Raw genomic sequence first — 16,292 nt, 5'->3', positions numbered from 1 at the left:
CAAATATAGTCTTAGCTTAGTCTTTATATGTTATTGGACAGTACAAAGTTTAGACGAATTAAACATTCATTGCAATTTCTATGCTAAGCACTCAAACAATATGAGCATTTAGCAAGTTATTTATTATATATTATCTTCTATTTTTATGTGTCTATGCATGCGTGTACACACATAAGATGACTACATGTGATGTGGCTTCCAAGTGCATGATGCATAGAGAAAGACTGATGCTATGGGTGTGTGTTTGTGAGAACTAGTGCCTCAGCATTATATAAAGGGAGAGAAACATTAGGTATATGTACTGTTGTATGCAAAAGTTTGAACGCCCTTTGTCAAATCATATTTTTGATTTTCTGAATGAACATGTGTTATAGTTATTATAGTTATCTCTACAAGGAACTAAAATATGGAAAATATTTTTATATACTTATAAAATATAAGTATAAAATACTTTTTCTGCAGAATTCAGAAGAGTTTATTTGCAGAGTTTAACTTATTAGGGAGTAAAATATATAATGAAAAAGGTGCCATAACTTTGGCTCAAGCCACACTATGTTTTTTGCAAACGTGCATCCGAGTGCATTAGTGTGTTGTCTATAGAGGACGTGTTCACTTATTTAGACTTACAAAATCGTGTGTGTGTGTGTGTGTGTGTGTGTCCTAGCTCCCTGGCGCAGGGATGAGGTTATACTCAGCCTGCAGCAGTAAGAAGCTGTTCTCTCTGATCCTGCGCACCTGCACCAGGTCTCCACACTCCTGCACATGAAGTACACCTCTGTTGCCGTGGCTCTGGTCACCCAGTGACATGGCTGTGTGTCTGCGGCAGTGTTTCCTTTGCAGGTACCTCAAGCCCACCGCCACAGCCATTCCCAGACCAGCAGACAGGCCCACCAGCAGCAAGCCAAGATCTGAAGCATTCTGCCTGGGCACCAGCTCCGGCTTCTCCACCTTACCATCTGGAGCTCTAGGCTGTCCCCTGGGCCTCTGAGGGGGTTTGGGCTCAGAGGAACCCTCTTCTCTCTGGGTGTGAGAGTCAGATTCATCCTGAGATTCCCTGGGTGGGAAGGGGTTGGAGAGAGAGCGCTGGAGGGCTGGAGATGGGTCAGGATGTGGGGATGAAGGAAGAGTAGAGGTGTGTAATGGGATAAGAGTGAGCATGTGTGTCGGAATTGATTTTAGGGTTTGGGTTGTGGTTGGAATTGCGATTGAGGATGGGGTTGGGATTAAAGTTAAATATGGAATTGAAGTTGGGGTTGAGGTTGCAGTTTCGGCTAGGGTTAGGATTGAGGTTTTGGTTGGCATTCGGTTTGAAATTGAGTTTGTAGTTGGGATTGAAGATGATATTGGGATTGGTATTAGAGATGAGTTTGGGATTAAGGTTGGGGTTAGAACTGAGATTATTGGTGGCGTTGGGGAAATAGACGTTGGGATAGGCACTAGGATGGAATTTGAGGTTAGAGTTCTTATCGGGATAGTGGTTAGGTTTGTGGTTGGATTTAAGGTTTGAGTTGGGGTGAAGATTGAGGTTGGTGTGACAGTTGGCACTGAGGGGATGTTTGAGGTCGGGATTAAGATTGAGGCTGGAGTTGAGGATGGGATTAAGATCGAGGCTGGGGTTGGTGTTGAAGCTGGGTTTGGGGTTGGGATTAAGATTGAGGCTGGGGTTGAGGTTGGGATTAAGATTGAGGCTGGAGTTGAGGATGGGATTAAGATCGAGGCTAGGGTTGGTGTTGAGGCTGGGTTTGAGGTTGGGATTAAGATTGAGGCTGGAGTTGAGGATGGGATTAAGATCGAGGCTAGGGTTGGTGTTGAGGCTGGGTTTGAGGTTGGGATTAAGATTGAGGCTGGGTTTGAGGTGGGGATTAAGTTTGAAGCTGGGTTTGAGGTTGGGATTAAGACTGAGGCTGGGTTTGAGGTTGGGATTAAGACTGAGGCTGGGTTTGAGGTTGGGATTAAGGTCGAGGCTGGGGTTGAGGTAGGGATTAAGACTGACGCTGGGGTTAAGGTTGTGAATGAATTTGGGATTGAAGTTGAGATTGATGATGTAGTTGAGATTGGCACTGAAGGGGCATTTAAGGTTGAGGTTGTGGACGGAGTTGCAGTGGATGAATGTAAATTTGAGTCTTGTGTGTGTGCAGAGGGAACAGTGACGACTTGTCTATGAGGGGAAAGGTGTGCTACGGGGTGTGGTGAAGATGCAGGTACATGGTGTGTGTGTGTTGTTGGAGTGTGAGCGGTCAGCGTAGTGACCACATGTGTGTATGTTGTGAGAGGAGACGTTAGTGTGTGAGGCCTTGCTGCAGTCACACTGTTTTGCTGTGTGTGTGTTGTATGAGTGTGCGGGCTCCCTGAAAGCGACCTGTGTGTGTGGGAAGTCATGCCTTGTGTGTTTGTGCTTGGTGTTGTTTGGTACTCGTGTGTCTGTAGTGGTCTTGATGTGTGTTTGTGAATGTGTGCTTGTAGTTCAGTGTGTGTTGGGGTGGGTGGAGCCCTAATGTGTTTTTCTGTGACTGTGTGTGGGTGTGGGCGTGTGTGAAAGTGTTTGAACAGCCCAGCGTGTGTTTGGGTGCGTTTCAGTAGAATCTCTGAACTAGTCACTTCAGAATGTTTTTCTATATCAGGCTGTGAATGAGTGGTGCTCAGCAGTGTTGTGTGTGTGTGCTGGGGTGATAAAGTGTTTGGGGAGCTTTTATTTGTGTAGATGGCTGAGGAGTGTGCACTATTCAGTGAGTGTAGATCTGAAGAGGTGTGAGTTTGTGTGTCTACTGGTTTCAGCAGAGATGCTGTAAAGAAAAAAAAGATGAAAAGACCACTTTTCAGTACATTGGTGTGTGTGTGTGTGTGTGTGTGTGTGTGTATGGGGGGAGTATCATTACCTGAGATGATCCTAGTATGCAGGCCAGCATCATAACCTGGACTCCTACGAGTCCCATCATGCACAACGGCTGACCGGATCCGAGACCAGTAGACGAAATAAGAGTGGACTACTGTGATACTGCAGACAGATGAGCATAGATTTGTGGGGGACATTAGAAATGAATACATATTGGCTTCTAACATCCATATTATTATATACAGCAATAATTTATGCAATGTGGATTTAATATTATAAACTATTTGCTCGGATGTTTTGAGATATCAAATGTCATTTTTAAAACAATTGTAAATAATTTATAATCATTATAATAAATAGATTATAATCATTTAATAATTGATAAATGATGTATATGTTTACTATGTAATATCTAAAAACGGGTGCAATATTTGCCTCATGTTTGGGGGGAGGTGGGCTTTCTGCCCCAAAAGTTTTTTTTGTTTTGTTTTTTTTTTGTGTATGCGTATTTCAATGAATTGGGTCCCACTGAGCCTACACACTATTTACATATGTATATCTAAAATACAGTTAAAAACATTTTAATGTAGTTAGAGTGCCCTTCACAACAACTTATATCCAATGAAATCTATGTACAAACAGAATTTGTGCCTGTCCAAGCCCACCATAGCTACACTTTCTCTTGAAATAAGATCATTGAATGATTTCAAAAAGTTTTGCATTGCTGCAAAAATCCATTTAACACAACAGGCCTGAAATGTGCCATTAAAAGTTATGAAAAAGTACATTTTGGGTAAACCTATCATGTTATCCCCACATTCCAGATGCCCTATCGAATATATGGACGATCTGAAAGTCACACGTTCAACAGAAAGTTCAGCAACATTATCCAGAAGGTCAACTCTGTAACCCAAATTAAAGACTGTAAGTAAATCATTCATTAACAAGTAAAGCGTTAGAATATACTTATGAATGAATGTATGCCACGCTAAATCTTTGCTTAAAAAAAAAAACTAACATCATTTTACAGTTACTCATTTAAGTTATTGTCAGCAGAGAAACTTTATAAAGATGAGATATTGTTTCTGAGATGTTTTTGAAAGGCTAAATACACATGTTCCTAAAGTCAAGTTCATCCTGGTGTGTGAATTTAGGCTACTCGGCACCTCTATTTGTACAGTAGTATAAAAAGTTGTGTTGTTAATTTTCTAAGTGAATATAAAGTTCAGCATAGCTCATTTTTTTAACAATTTCTATTCATTTGCTCAAATGAATCAATAAATAAATAAAACTTATAACATAAAATACGTTTCATTGTTTTACCATTATGTTAAAATCAGCTAACAAACAGTAATTCTTCATTCAAACGTGCAGAAGTGTGTTCTCTGTAGAGGATGCGCTAACAAGGGTGTTCGATCTTACATACAACTGTGTGTGTGTGTGTGTGTGTGTGTGTGTGTGTGTGTCTGTGTGTGTGTGTGTGTCTCACTAGAATCTCATGTCTCCGCTGGGCTGGGCCGGGGCTCTCCAGGTGAATGAGAGGTTTCTCTTCAGCAGTTTGTCGGAGTGTGTGATGGTGTCAGCAGTGGAGATGCAGGAGAGTGTGTGTGTTCCCGGAGGATTCAGTGTGAACTCTCCCCCGACCACGCGGTCGTCCGGCACGGAGCGCGCCTGCAGCAGCAAACCCATAAACGCCCGAGAACTGCGCACACTCACTGCAGTCACACAGAGACAGGGAGAGAGATCTGAGACAGGGTGACTGTGCACTGCACACACTGCTCACTGCATAAGGATGCTGTGTGTACAGTGAGTGTGTGATGCAGATGTGCTGTGCAAAAGTCAGAGACCCTTTTATTTATTTATCTCCAGTCAGCAAAGCGATTTAATTCCTGGTTAATAAAACATCTAATGGCCTAAAATGTTGCACTGTCTGCTACGCAGCTTGGTGTGTTCATAACAGAGTGTGTGTGTGTGTGTGTGTGCGCGCATGTTCTTACCCATGAGTGTCTGTTGTGGGAGGTAGACAGTCCGGCTGGTGTGTACAGTCACAGCAGACTGTATGTGTGTGTGCTGTGATTGAGCGCTGATGTGTCCAGGTTTCATGTCCACACAGGAAGCCGAATTTGCCCCACGTGAAAAACACACACACCAAGTGGGCCACACACTCACCCATACGCAGCCCAGGAGCACTGCCTTCATCACCATCTTCATCATCAGCAGCAGCTACCTGTGGATTTAATCATGCATTCTTCGATGATAATGACAGCAAGCGGATACGCGGAAACACCTAAACATTCCAATCCTGTATCCTTTAAAAACTTCAATTTTATAAGTTTAACATAGTATGTGCATATTTTTGGATTTATTTATATATATATAATTTTTTTTAGGTATAAATTTCTTACATAATGATCCAATTCAGTTATGATGATGAGTTTATTTAACTTCAGGTAATAAGTTGACAGAATGTAACATACAATTTGCCACATTAACTACTATTAGACCTTTTCAGGCATCTCAGTTACTTACTTTCAAGTCAAATCAACAAAGCTTTTTCAATGACGTAGACAATCAAACCAATATAGAAATCTTTTTTCTATCTTTATGTTTGAATGATCATAGGGGAACATGAAAGGGACATAAATATTACTATATATAATATGTATAGTATAGTATATATACCATATATAATATTACTATAATCAAATATGAATTATAACATTCCATAATCGACACACTTTAAAGATCGACTTCATACTGATTCAGCAATGTCAATGATCTTTCATTATTGTTAAATTAATAACGGATTGCTATAAATAATATATAACAATCGTTTACAGTCATTTCCCATTATTGGCCTCAACATTTGATCTCTACTTTTTAATACATGAGGCATAGTGGACATTTATTTTATTAAAATTCAGTTGTTGATATTCGTTTTATTAGAACACCTTTGTGGATATAAACTGTATTATCATTTCAGACATTCATTCTGCATATTCGTTTTATTAGAACATTATTCTCATTATTATTATTATGTTACACAGCTTTTTTCAGGCATTTTGGAATCATCTACAGCTCTGTTCATGTACTTTTATACAGGACAGTAGAGGATTTTGGTTTAAGAAGTTGTGACTGAATGCTCTTATTAAATAATAACTGGTTAGTAAAATAAACAGATGCTGAAGTTGATGTTTTAAGTCTTGGAGCCCAAGAACTTACCTTACAGCCACTGCATCACCAGCTCCAATCACCGATCAATCAGCAGATTCAGCAGTATCTGATCCATCTCTCTCTCTCTCTCTCTCTCTCTCTCTCTCTCTCTCTCTCTCAGGTCCGGGATGTGTAACAGCTGTTGAACAGGAACTGTACCCTCCTTCATCCCCACTCCCCACTAACCCCTTTATGTTTGTTCAGCTCTGTTGTGGAGACCAGGATGATTTTCTCTCTCTCTCTCTCTCTCTCTCTCTCTCTCTCTCTCTCTCTCTCTCTCTCTCTCTCTCTACCCCCCACCGCCTTTCTCTGAGGGAAATATCCTGGTTTGAGCAGTTCAGAAGCTATAACATTAAATTAAATTAACTCAAATTAATTTGCACCATGTAACAGCAAATCAACACTGTATGGAAAAATGGAAGGCATCATTTTGGAGAAGCCAGTTTCAGCATCTCAAGAACTCCGACCTGAGCTTCAGCATCCAGACTCCATCTGACACATCTGATGACTGATATGACCATGCCGTGTTATGCAAATGGATTAACAAGTGACACACCAGATGTTCTGAGAAACGTAAACGGACCAGCACATGCTGATAAGACTTCCTCAGATACAGATCTAGAGGCTCTTTGGCTTAAAACAACGGTCTGCTCTTGCATCCCATCCAGGTTCCTCATCACAGGCCTTCAGATTTGTAAAGGAGTCTGTTAACTGCTTCCTTCGCCATGCAGTAAGACCCCAAATTTCACCCCAAATCTCACAGACCATGTGATGAAATGATCCTTGTGTTCAGCCTCAGAGGAAAACAGAAACCAGAGTGCAGGTGCATTAATTCATAGTGTTCACACTGATACTGTGTTTCATAAGCTTAACTTGTAAATGCTACTCAAAATATATTTTATATAGTATATATATATTATATATAAATATATTTATATAGCATATATATCTTCTTAACAGCAATATATAGTTTGATTAAGTGTATTTGGGAAGAGCCCAGCTCTAAAGCTCTCTCAAATCCTTTCAAAAGCATCACTAAACCATCTGTGGGTTGGAAAATACAGATGTCGATCACTACTAAGATAAGATACTTTAGAATGAGAGATACTGTCTGTGCTATGAAACTGTTCACTCTGTCAGAATGAAATGAAAATGACTGATAATGTGTTTCTACTACGATCACAAACTGCTTTGGATAGATAGGTACACAGATAGATGTACTGTACAGTAACCATAATAAGGGTGTAGACATATACCAAGAATAATACATATAAAAGATCCTCTCTACAGGCAGATATACAAATAGCAAAAAATACAACAATCTGTGATAATATCTATAACCTGAGAGATGCAGTGCAGTAATGACTGTACAAGACGTTACAGGTAACGGCACATAATGACCTCACTGAATGAATAAATATGTGCAGATATTGGTACCAAATAAAGTGTGTAGTATCCAGATGTGCAAGATGCGCAATGAGGTATGCAGAAAGTGCAATATGTGCAGATAATTTATTTATTTAATAAATAATTACCCTTATATATTTTCTATTGTTCTGTGTTTGATAGATGTCGAATATGTTTCCTACTGTATTGTGTTGTTGCTGCTATCTATCTATCTATCTATCTATCTATCTATCTATCTATCTATCTATCTATCTATCTATCTATCTATCTAAATATGGAGCAAATATGTGCCTCTTAAAATAAAAGATGAAGTTATTTGGACAACTCACGAATATATCTTTCAAAAAGACAAAATGACGGTTATTTAAACCAAATAATTTATTCAAGCTTAAAATTTCTTTGTTTCTTTAAAAAACAAAAAATTACATTAGCTAAGGGCAGGGCTCAAGTGTAGGTGGCTGCCTGCAGGGGAGACTTAAAAGCTCTACCACCTCATAGGTTAGGTGTCACTCCAAACACACACACACACACACGCACACACACACAGACACACACTCATTAAATCACACAAAGCGAAGCAAATAAGAAAAATCTTTACAAATGACTATAAATTATGGACTAATAGCAAAACTACCAATTGATTTAGTACATTGGTTTTCAATCTGTACTTTCAACTGTAAATACATGGATGAACAGTTCAATAATTAACTACATTTAAAAAAAAGTTCAATTGTGCAACTGGAGTCAAATCAGTTTATGGAATAGTAATAACAGCTCATAGAAGAATGTAGGAATAGGACAATAATAAATGAAAGAAAAAGATACATTATTTAAAATATACATGCAGTGACATATTCTTATGATCATAATTCAGACACTCACTACCTTATAAATGATCATTCTAAGCAGCTTCAGCTTTAACTGTGCTGCTCCACTGTTACTGACGTCTTCACTGGTAAGATCCTCAGAGGATGAACAGACCGATTCGAGAAATACGGTAAAACTCTCTGAGTGAAAGTGTGTGTTATAGTGTGCAGGTGTGTGTTGGTTAGAAGATCAGTGAAGGTCACTTTCCCCCTGTCCCAGTCCAGCTGCACTCTGACCTTCTGCGGCTTCTCTTTAGGTGTGAAGGAGTGAACTGACTGTCCAGGACAGAGAATCCAGATTGTATTAAAGCTTTTATCGTAGAGCAGACTCCACACTGAACCCGAGAAAGAGTCTCCTTTTCTTGTTACAGACTCTGTGATCACACCCAGTGCCCAGTAATCACTGTCTCCAACCTGGACGTCCCAGCAGTGAATCCCTGAGTTAAAACCCTCAGAACCCAGAACAGACCACCACTCATCAAATCTCTCTGGATTATCAGGAAGTGATGAACTCTGCTCTCTGATTTCTACAGCAGTGAGATCATCAGACAGGTGGAGGTCTGGATGTGCAGTGTTGGGGTCCAGAGTAACAGGGGCTGAGGAGAGAGAACACAATGAAACATCATGTTTTTCTCTCGTTTCTGTAAATGTTTCACCTCTACAGACTGTTTTCTTTACTGTGAGTAAAACAGCTTTAGAGGTAGATTCCAGAATGTCCATTAACTTTTAATACTGATTCCTGAAGTATGTTTTTGAAGATACCTTCTACACTGCTCAAAAAAATAAAGGGAACACTCAAATAACACATCCTAGATCTGAATGAATTAAATATTCTCATTGAATACTTTGCTCTGTACAAAGTTGAATGTGCTGACAACAAAATCACATAAAAATCATCAATGGAAATCAAATTTATTAACCAATGGAGGCCTGGATTTGGAGTCACACACAAAATTAAAGTGGAAAAACACACGACAGGCTGATCCAACTTTGATGTAATGTCCTTAAAACAAGTCAAAATGAGGCTCAGTGTTGTGTGTGGCCTCCACGTGCCTGTATGACCTCCCTACAACTCCTGGACAGTCTGCGGTGCAACGTGGCGTTGGTGGATGGAGCGAGACATGATGTCCCAGATGTGCTCAGTCAGATTCAGGTCTGGGGAACAGGTGGGCAGGTCCATAGCTTCAATGCCTTCATCTTGCAGGAACTGCTGACACTCCAGCCACATGAGGTCTAGCATTGTCCTGCATTAGGAGGAACCCAGGGCCAACCACACCAGCATATGGTCTCACAAGGGGTCTGAGGATCTCATCTCGGTACCTAATGGCAGTCAGGCTACCTCTGATGAGCACATGGAGGGCTGTGTGGCCCTCCAAAGTAATGCCACCCCACACCATTACTGACCCACTGCCAAACCGGTCATGCTGAAGGATGCAGGCAGCAGATCGCTCTCCACGGCGTCTCCAGACTGTCACGTCTGTCACGTGTGCTCAGTGTGAACCTGCTTTCCTCTGTGAAGAGCACAGGGCGCCAGTGGTGAATTTGCCAATCCTGGTGTTCTCTGGCAAATGCCAAGCGTCCTGCACGGTTTTGGGCTGTGAGCACAACCCCCATCTGTGGATGTCGGGCCCTCATACCATCCTCATGGAGTCAGTTTCTAACCGTTTGTGCAGACACATGCACATTTGTGGCCTGCTGGAGGTCATTTTGCAGGGCTCTGGCAGTGCTCCTCCTGTTCCTCCTTGCACAAAGGTGGAGGTAGCGGTCCTGCTGCTGGGTTGTTGCCCTCCTATGGCCTCATCCACATCTCCTGGTGTACTGGCCTGTCTCCTGGTAGCGCCTCCAGCCTCTGGACACTACGCTGACAGACACAGCAAACCTTCTTGCCACAGCTCGCATTGATGTGCCATCCTGGATGAGCTGCACTACCTGAGCCACTTGTGTGGGTTGTAGAGTCCGTCTCCTGCTACCACGAGTGTGAGAGCACCACCAACATTCAAAAGTGACCAAAACATCAGCCAGAAAGCAGAAAGGTACTGAGAAGTGGTCTGTGGTCCCACCTGCAGAACCTCTCCTTTACTGAGTGTGTCTTGCTAATTGTCAATAATTTCCACCTGTTGTCTGTTCCATTTGCACAACAGCAGTGAAATTGATCAGTGTTGCTTCCTAAGTGGACAGTTTGATTTCACAGAAGTTTGATTTACTGTTATATTGTGTTGTTTAAGTTGTGAGCAGTGTATTACACATAATATTTAACATTTTAATAAAAGGTCTCAGCTTTTGAGGTGATTGAGTGACTTTATTTGCTTGGAGAGATCTTGTTGTGACAGTATCAACTCAGATGTTTAGTTTGATGATGTTAACTGTCCTTATAATATTGTGTACTTGATGAAATGACTCTTAATGTTCAGATGTTTTGTTCTACACAGTGATTTCCCAAACTCTGATTAGGAATGCTCCATTCTTAACGACTCATTAGTGTAGAAGCAGGCTGTGTGTGAGAGATCAACCCTAAGAGAAACAGAACTTACTGTACTGGAGAACCTCCTGCATGTTCTCCCACACTCTGAACTTCAGGTTGGAAAGGTGCTTCCCAACATTGATCAGAGCTCCTGATGTCTTCTCTGGATCCTTTGGTGTGAGCTGAGCTCTGAGAACAGAAGACTGTGTGAAATATATCACTGTAGAAACTTTACAGCCTGTCATTTATTTCACTAAATATCAATATTTGATCACATTTATTGTCTGGAGAGTCAAGAATTCTGTAGTTTCTGTTAAATAAATATTTCTACTTACTGTTGCTCTGTAGACTTAAAGTTCTGAGAGGAGAAACAAAAGGAATGTTTTTAAACATTGTCAGGTGTATTTCATATGAAATTGTGGAAAATATAATGTCTAAACTCTCAATTTCACTGACCAAACATAATAATAATAATAATAATAATAATAATAATACACATTAATGCAAGAAATTATAAGTATTAATTTATAATCTGAAGAAAATGACACAGATCAAACTAAAAGATAAACACCACCAGACGTAGAATTAATTAAATGCTGAGTTAATAAGATTAGTTTTTAGCTGCTTCTTAAAAGTGAGCACTGAACTTGACTGTCTAATAAAAGGTGGAAGTGAGTTCCACAGTTTAGAAGCAGAATAACTGAACAATGCCTCTCCATGTTTTCTGTATTTTACAGAAGGCCAGTATCTGCAGATTTAAGATCATGTGCTGGAACATAAACAGACAGACATTCTGTGATGTATGTGGTGCTTTAAGGTCATTTAGAGCCTTAAAAACTAATATCAGAACATTAAAATCAATGCTGAGCCATAAAGGTGGCCAGTGCAGTTCTTTTAAAACATGAGCGATACAATGAGTAAAGTAAGTCTCACCTGTAAGAACAGAACATCCTCAGCCTCCAGCTGATTCTCTGTGTTCCTGATTGTGTCTGAAAGAGCTGATATTTCTCCATTCATCTCTTCAATCTTCCTCCTCATCATCTGACTCTTCTGCTTCACTTCCTTCTTCAGTGCAGCTATCCTTGCTGCTTCTTCATCTCTTAGAAACTGGTGAAGCTTCTCAAACTCCTTCTTTATCTGCCTCTCTGTGTGCTGGGCCTGCGTCTGGAATGAGAGACGATTAGGAAACACAAACTCTAACAGATGATCTACAAACGTTTACCACCTACAGGAGAAGTGGACGCTCATCAGAAACATGACCTCAGCAACATGTTTCACAGTTCAAGATGATGTTTTACCTTAATGTGGGCGGCTGTTTGGTCATAGTCTCATTTAGCTTCCTCTAAGACTCTCAGATTCTTCTGTAGAGGCTCCAAAGCAGACTTGAGTTTATTCTGCAATTAAGCAACAGCTCAGATGAGTACATTCTTCAGTCTTTATGATATCTGATCAATTAAACCATTTAAATATAACATATTACACATTACATAAAACAGACGGAGAGAGACTAATAGCAGTTTTACTTTCAAAATCAGAAGGTTTTTTTTGTACAGTAACATTTCTGTAAGTCTACATTTTACATTGACAACCATAAAGAATTAAGCAGCAGTATGAAACCACACCCACTGACTGACCTCACCTTCAACACACATAACAGATTAATCTGGTACTGAACTGAGAAGCATTTCATACATTTTGGTTGAGTTTCATTTTAGACATCAAAATAATACAACAGATTTCATACCTTAAACTCAGTCACAACTTCATCAGCTGGACAGCAGTTGTGATCTTTATGTGTCTTTGATAGATGGCAGACCAAACACACAGGCTGCTGATCATCCAGACAGAAGAGTTTGAGTTTCTCATTGTGCAGAACGCAGAGCCCCTCAGACCCTGCTGACGATCTCTGACTCCTGCTCTCCAGAAGAGCCTCACACACGTTCTTCAGTACGAGGTTACTGGGAGGAAGTGCCCTTGAGGATCTTCTTCTACAAACTGGACATTCTCGAGACACCTTAGTTTCCCAGAACTGCTGCAGGCAGGTTTTACACACACTGTGGCTGCACGACAGTAAAACAGGATCCCTGAAGATGTCACAGCACACAGGACATGAAAGCTGTTCTTCTGAAAGAGGGTTTCTAGCAGCCATTTTCTTCCAACTGCTGCTGTGCTGTTTCTCTGTAACGGCTCCTTCAGTCCAAACTCCACTTTCTCTTTCAGGACGTCTGTAATGATCAGAGCAGCTCCGTGGAGAATCAGCCACTGTAGCCCTTCAACCCACTGAGTGAGTTTTAGCTCCATTCAGAATCACACAGCAAGAAACAAACACATACAGTCACTGTTTAAAAGCTCCTCATTGGCGTCTCTGAGTGAAGTGAAAGCAGAATGAAGGTAAGAGAGACAGGATCAGGTTCACTTCCTCCAACAGGGACAGGAGGTGTAGAGGAGGAGGAGCTTTGAAAAGGAGGAGTCAGTCAGATGATCTATTCTCACTGTGTGTTTTCTACTCTAGATGGCAGCAGTTCATTAATAATCTGAAACAAGGAGCTCCCAGATGAGTTGGGGTGATCCGTTTCTAAATATCAGTCGTTTTAGTTAATTTCAGCAAACATTCAAGTATGTGTGTGTGTGTGTGTGTGTGTGTGTGTGTGTGGGACAGGAAGTAGTATTGTGTCTAGTCTAGCGAAATGCAGCAACTCTACGTGGCAATGATTCCACAAGTGGACAGATGACATCTGGATGGATGTTAAGCCATGCTGTCTGGATAGCCACCCATAGCATTGTTGTTTGTGTAGGTGCACTGGGGTGAATGGACCTCGCCATAACATCAGACAAAGGCTCAATAAGGTTGAACATGCAGGCCACATCATTGGTCTGAACTTTCCTGAACGCTCCTCAAACCAACTTTGGACAACTTGGGCCCGAAAGCACGGTCCATTATCCTGCTGGAATATCCCATCATTGTGGGGTACATGAAGTCCATGAGGCACTGCAAATGGTCATCAAGCAGTGAAATGGTCAATAACCCATGGAAGTTAAAGAACGCTGCCCTGACCTACAGGACATTCATGTTGGGCCTCCTGCTTTGACTGTGAATGTGATTATTGCCAGAGTTGTCTGTTTGCATGGACATTTCTAGCCAGATGACATAGGTCATGATCCTTAAACACCCGTGGGCGGCCACTGCACTGTCCACTGTGGGTGGTTATGCCTTCTATGGTATATGCCTGGTACACCCATGACGCTGAGTTGTTTTTTTTGGGGGGGTGGGCATTAATTAACTTTGCAGTATGACATGCGAACAGAAAGCTCAAAGTCTCATGAGCTGTGAAGCTTCATTTTCGCATGCATGATTTCTTTATTACATAGTTTTCAAATGATAAGTGTTATTGTTATTTAAATTCATACTGTGTATCACTATAATCACTATGTGTAATTAAGACGATTCCCTGAGCTTCTCAGAACTTTTCATTTCAGCTTAACATTTTGTTTTTAATTCTCTTAAAATCTTTTTTACTGTATATATTGATTTCTGAACTTCAACTTACATCTAATTTAACACTAATTATAGAGTTCAAATATATTGTGTTTATGTTTAAAATGTTTCTATATATTGCTACACTTAGATTTGACCATTTTGCTAAATGAGGAATCAGTGACTATTTCTGAGCCACAATATTCAAGTCACTTGCAATCTATCGTTCTTTATGTTTGTTAAATTCTTGTTAAAAGAACTCTTGTTGAAATTGTTTTTGTCTTGTTCTTTGTTTAAACTTATATGACTTAATTAAATAAAACAAGTCAGAGAAACATATATGTTTGTCATCATCTGGGATCATGTTGCTTTCTGCTATTCTTATCATTTTTCAAAGAGAATGGATAAAAGCAAAATGCAGAAAGAAATATTTCTGAATATCTCAGGTGAATGTTTTTTTTTTTTGTTCTGGTTGTGTCGTACATTGCTTGAAACACATGTTTATAGTGTCTCTGTTTGAATCGCTCTGAATGTTTTACAATGTCAGTAGGTACATCTGTCATTTGGTTACTCAGTTTACGATAATGACAGTTTTACCTCTCTCATCGGATAGTTGTCTAAAACCTTTTTTGTCAATGCTGACATCAGCAGCTAATGACTGTGCACTCTCTTGTTCACAGAGCTACTGAAAGTGTAACTATTAGAGTATTTTCTTTAAGCTTTCACTACATGTTTTTCCCTTTATCTGTGATTGAGCATAGTGTAAAAATGGTTCATCGGATCAACCTAAAAACATTACTTAATATGGTAAAAAGTAAATAACTAGTTGTATTCAACCTGAATAAATAGTTTGAAAGAATGATTCTTGAATCCAGTTGCATTTGTTGGTTATTATATAAAGTTTTTTTTTTTTGGTAGAACTGACAAAATTTTATTATTGTAGATTATGTGTGGTATAAAAAATTATATTTTGGTTTTTAATTTTAAGTAGGTTATCTGTGATGTTTTGTTAAGTGGATTATTTTGCTCCATGCATCAATAAACTGAGAGTAGATTATCTGTGGAGCATGATTGAGTAGATTATCTGTGGTGTGTGACTAAGTAGATTATCTGTGGAGTGTGACTGAGTAGATTATCTGTGGTGTGTGACTGAGTAGATTATCTGTGGTGTGTGACTGAGTAGATTATCTGTGGAGTCTGACTGAGTAGATTATCTGTGGAGTCTGACTGAGTAGATTATCTGTGGAGTGTGACTGAGTAGATTATCTGTGGAGTGTGACTGAGTAGATTATCTGTGGAGTCTGACTGAGTAGATTATCTGTGGTGTGTGACTGAGTAGATTATCTGTGGTGTGTGACTGAGTAGATTATCTGTGGGGTCTGACTGAGTAGATTATCTGTGGAGTGTGACTGAGTAGATTATCTGTGGTGTGTGACTGAGTAGATTATCTGTGGAGTGTGACTGAGTAGATTATCTGTGGTGTGTGACTGAGTAGATTATCTGTGGAGTCTGACTGAGTAGATTATCTGTGGAGTCTGACTGAGTAGATTATCTGTGGTGTGTGACTGAGTAGATTATCTGTGGTGTGTGACTGAGTAGATTATCTGTGGGGTCTGACTGAGTAGATTATCTGTGGAGTGTGACTGAGTAGATTATCTGTGGAGTGTGACTGAATAGATTATCTGTTGAGTGTGAATGAGTAGATTATCTGTGGAGTGTGACTGAATAGATTATCTGTGGAGTGTGACTGAGTAGATTATCTGTGGAGTGTGACTGAGTAGATTATCTGTGGAGTGTGACTGAATAGATTATCTGTTGAGTGTGACTGAGTAGATTATCTGTGGAGTGTGACTGAGTAGATTATCTGTGGAGTGTGACTGAGTAGATTATCTGTGGAGTGTAATTGAGGAGATTATCTGTGGCGTGTGACTGAGTAGATTATCTGTGGAGTGTGACTGAGTAGATTATCTGTGGAGTGTGACTGAGTAGATTATCTGTGGAGTGTGACTGAGTAGATTATCTGTGGAGTGTGATTGA

At 40.2% G+C, this 16,292-nt stretch overlaps 1 protein-coding gene and 1 pseudogene across 1 annotated transcript; both read right to left on the bottom strand.

Moving 5' to 3' along the window:
• Positions 1–511: 511 nt before the first annotated feature.
• On the bottom strand, positions 512–6,120 carry LOC108414537 (reelin domain-containing protein 1-like). Its single transcript, XM_017687413.2, has 5 exons — positions 6,056–6,120; positions 4,831–5,060; positions 4,323–4,548; positions 2,877–2,995; positions 512–2,783 (listed from the first exon to the last, which is right to left on the bottom strand). Exons 2-5 carry the CDS (start codon positions 5,036–5,038, stop codon positions 661–663), a joined length of 2,676 nt encoding a protein of 891 aa, XP_017542902.2. The 5' UTR covers positions 5,039–5,060; positions 6,056–6,120; the 3' UTR covers positions 512–660.
• Positions 6,121–8,370: 2,250 nt separating this feature from the next.
• On the bottom strand, positions 8,371–13,152 carry LOC108414542 (annotated as a pseudogene).
• Between the last annotated feature and the right edge of the window lie 3,140 nt (positions 13,153–16,292).

Source organism: Pygocentrus nattereri, chromosome 9, assembly GCF_015220715.1.
Source record: "Pygocentrus nattereri isolate fPygNat1 chromosome 9, fPygNat1.pri, whole genome shotgun sequence".
Taxonomy (NCBI): domain Eukaryota; kingdom Metazoa; phylum Chordata; class Actinopteri; order Characiformes; family Serrasalmidae; genus Pygocentrus; species Pygocentrus nattereri.
The sequence above is the reverse complement of the archived record's forward strand: the minus strand, read 5'-3'. Positions and strand labels throughout refer to the sequence as shown.

Coding starts and splice junctions, on each gene's coding strand:
- LOC108414537 (XM_017687413.2), bottom strand. CDS start 5,038: ATGGTGATGAAGGCAGTGCTCCTGGGCTGCGTATGGGTGAGTGTGTGG. Junction 4,549..4,830: donor CCCACAACAGACACTCATGG/GTAAGAACATGC, acceptor GTGTGACTGCAG/TGAGTGTGCGCAGTTCTCGG. Junction 2,784..2,876: donor GCATACTAGGATCATCTCAG/GTAATGATACTC, acceptor TTTTCTTTACAG/CATCTCTGCTGAAACCAGTA.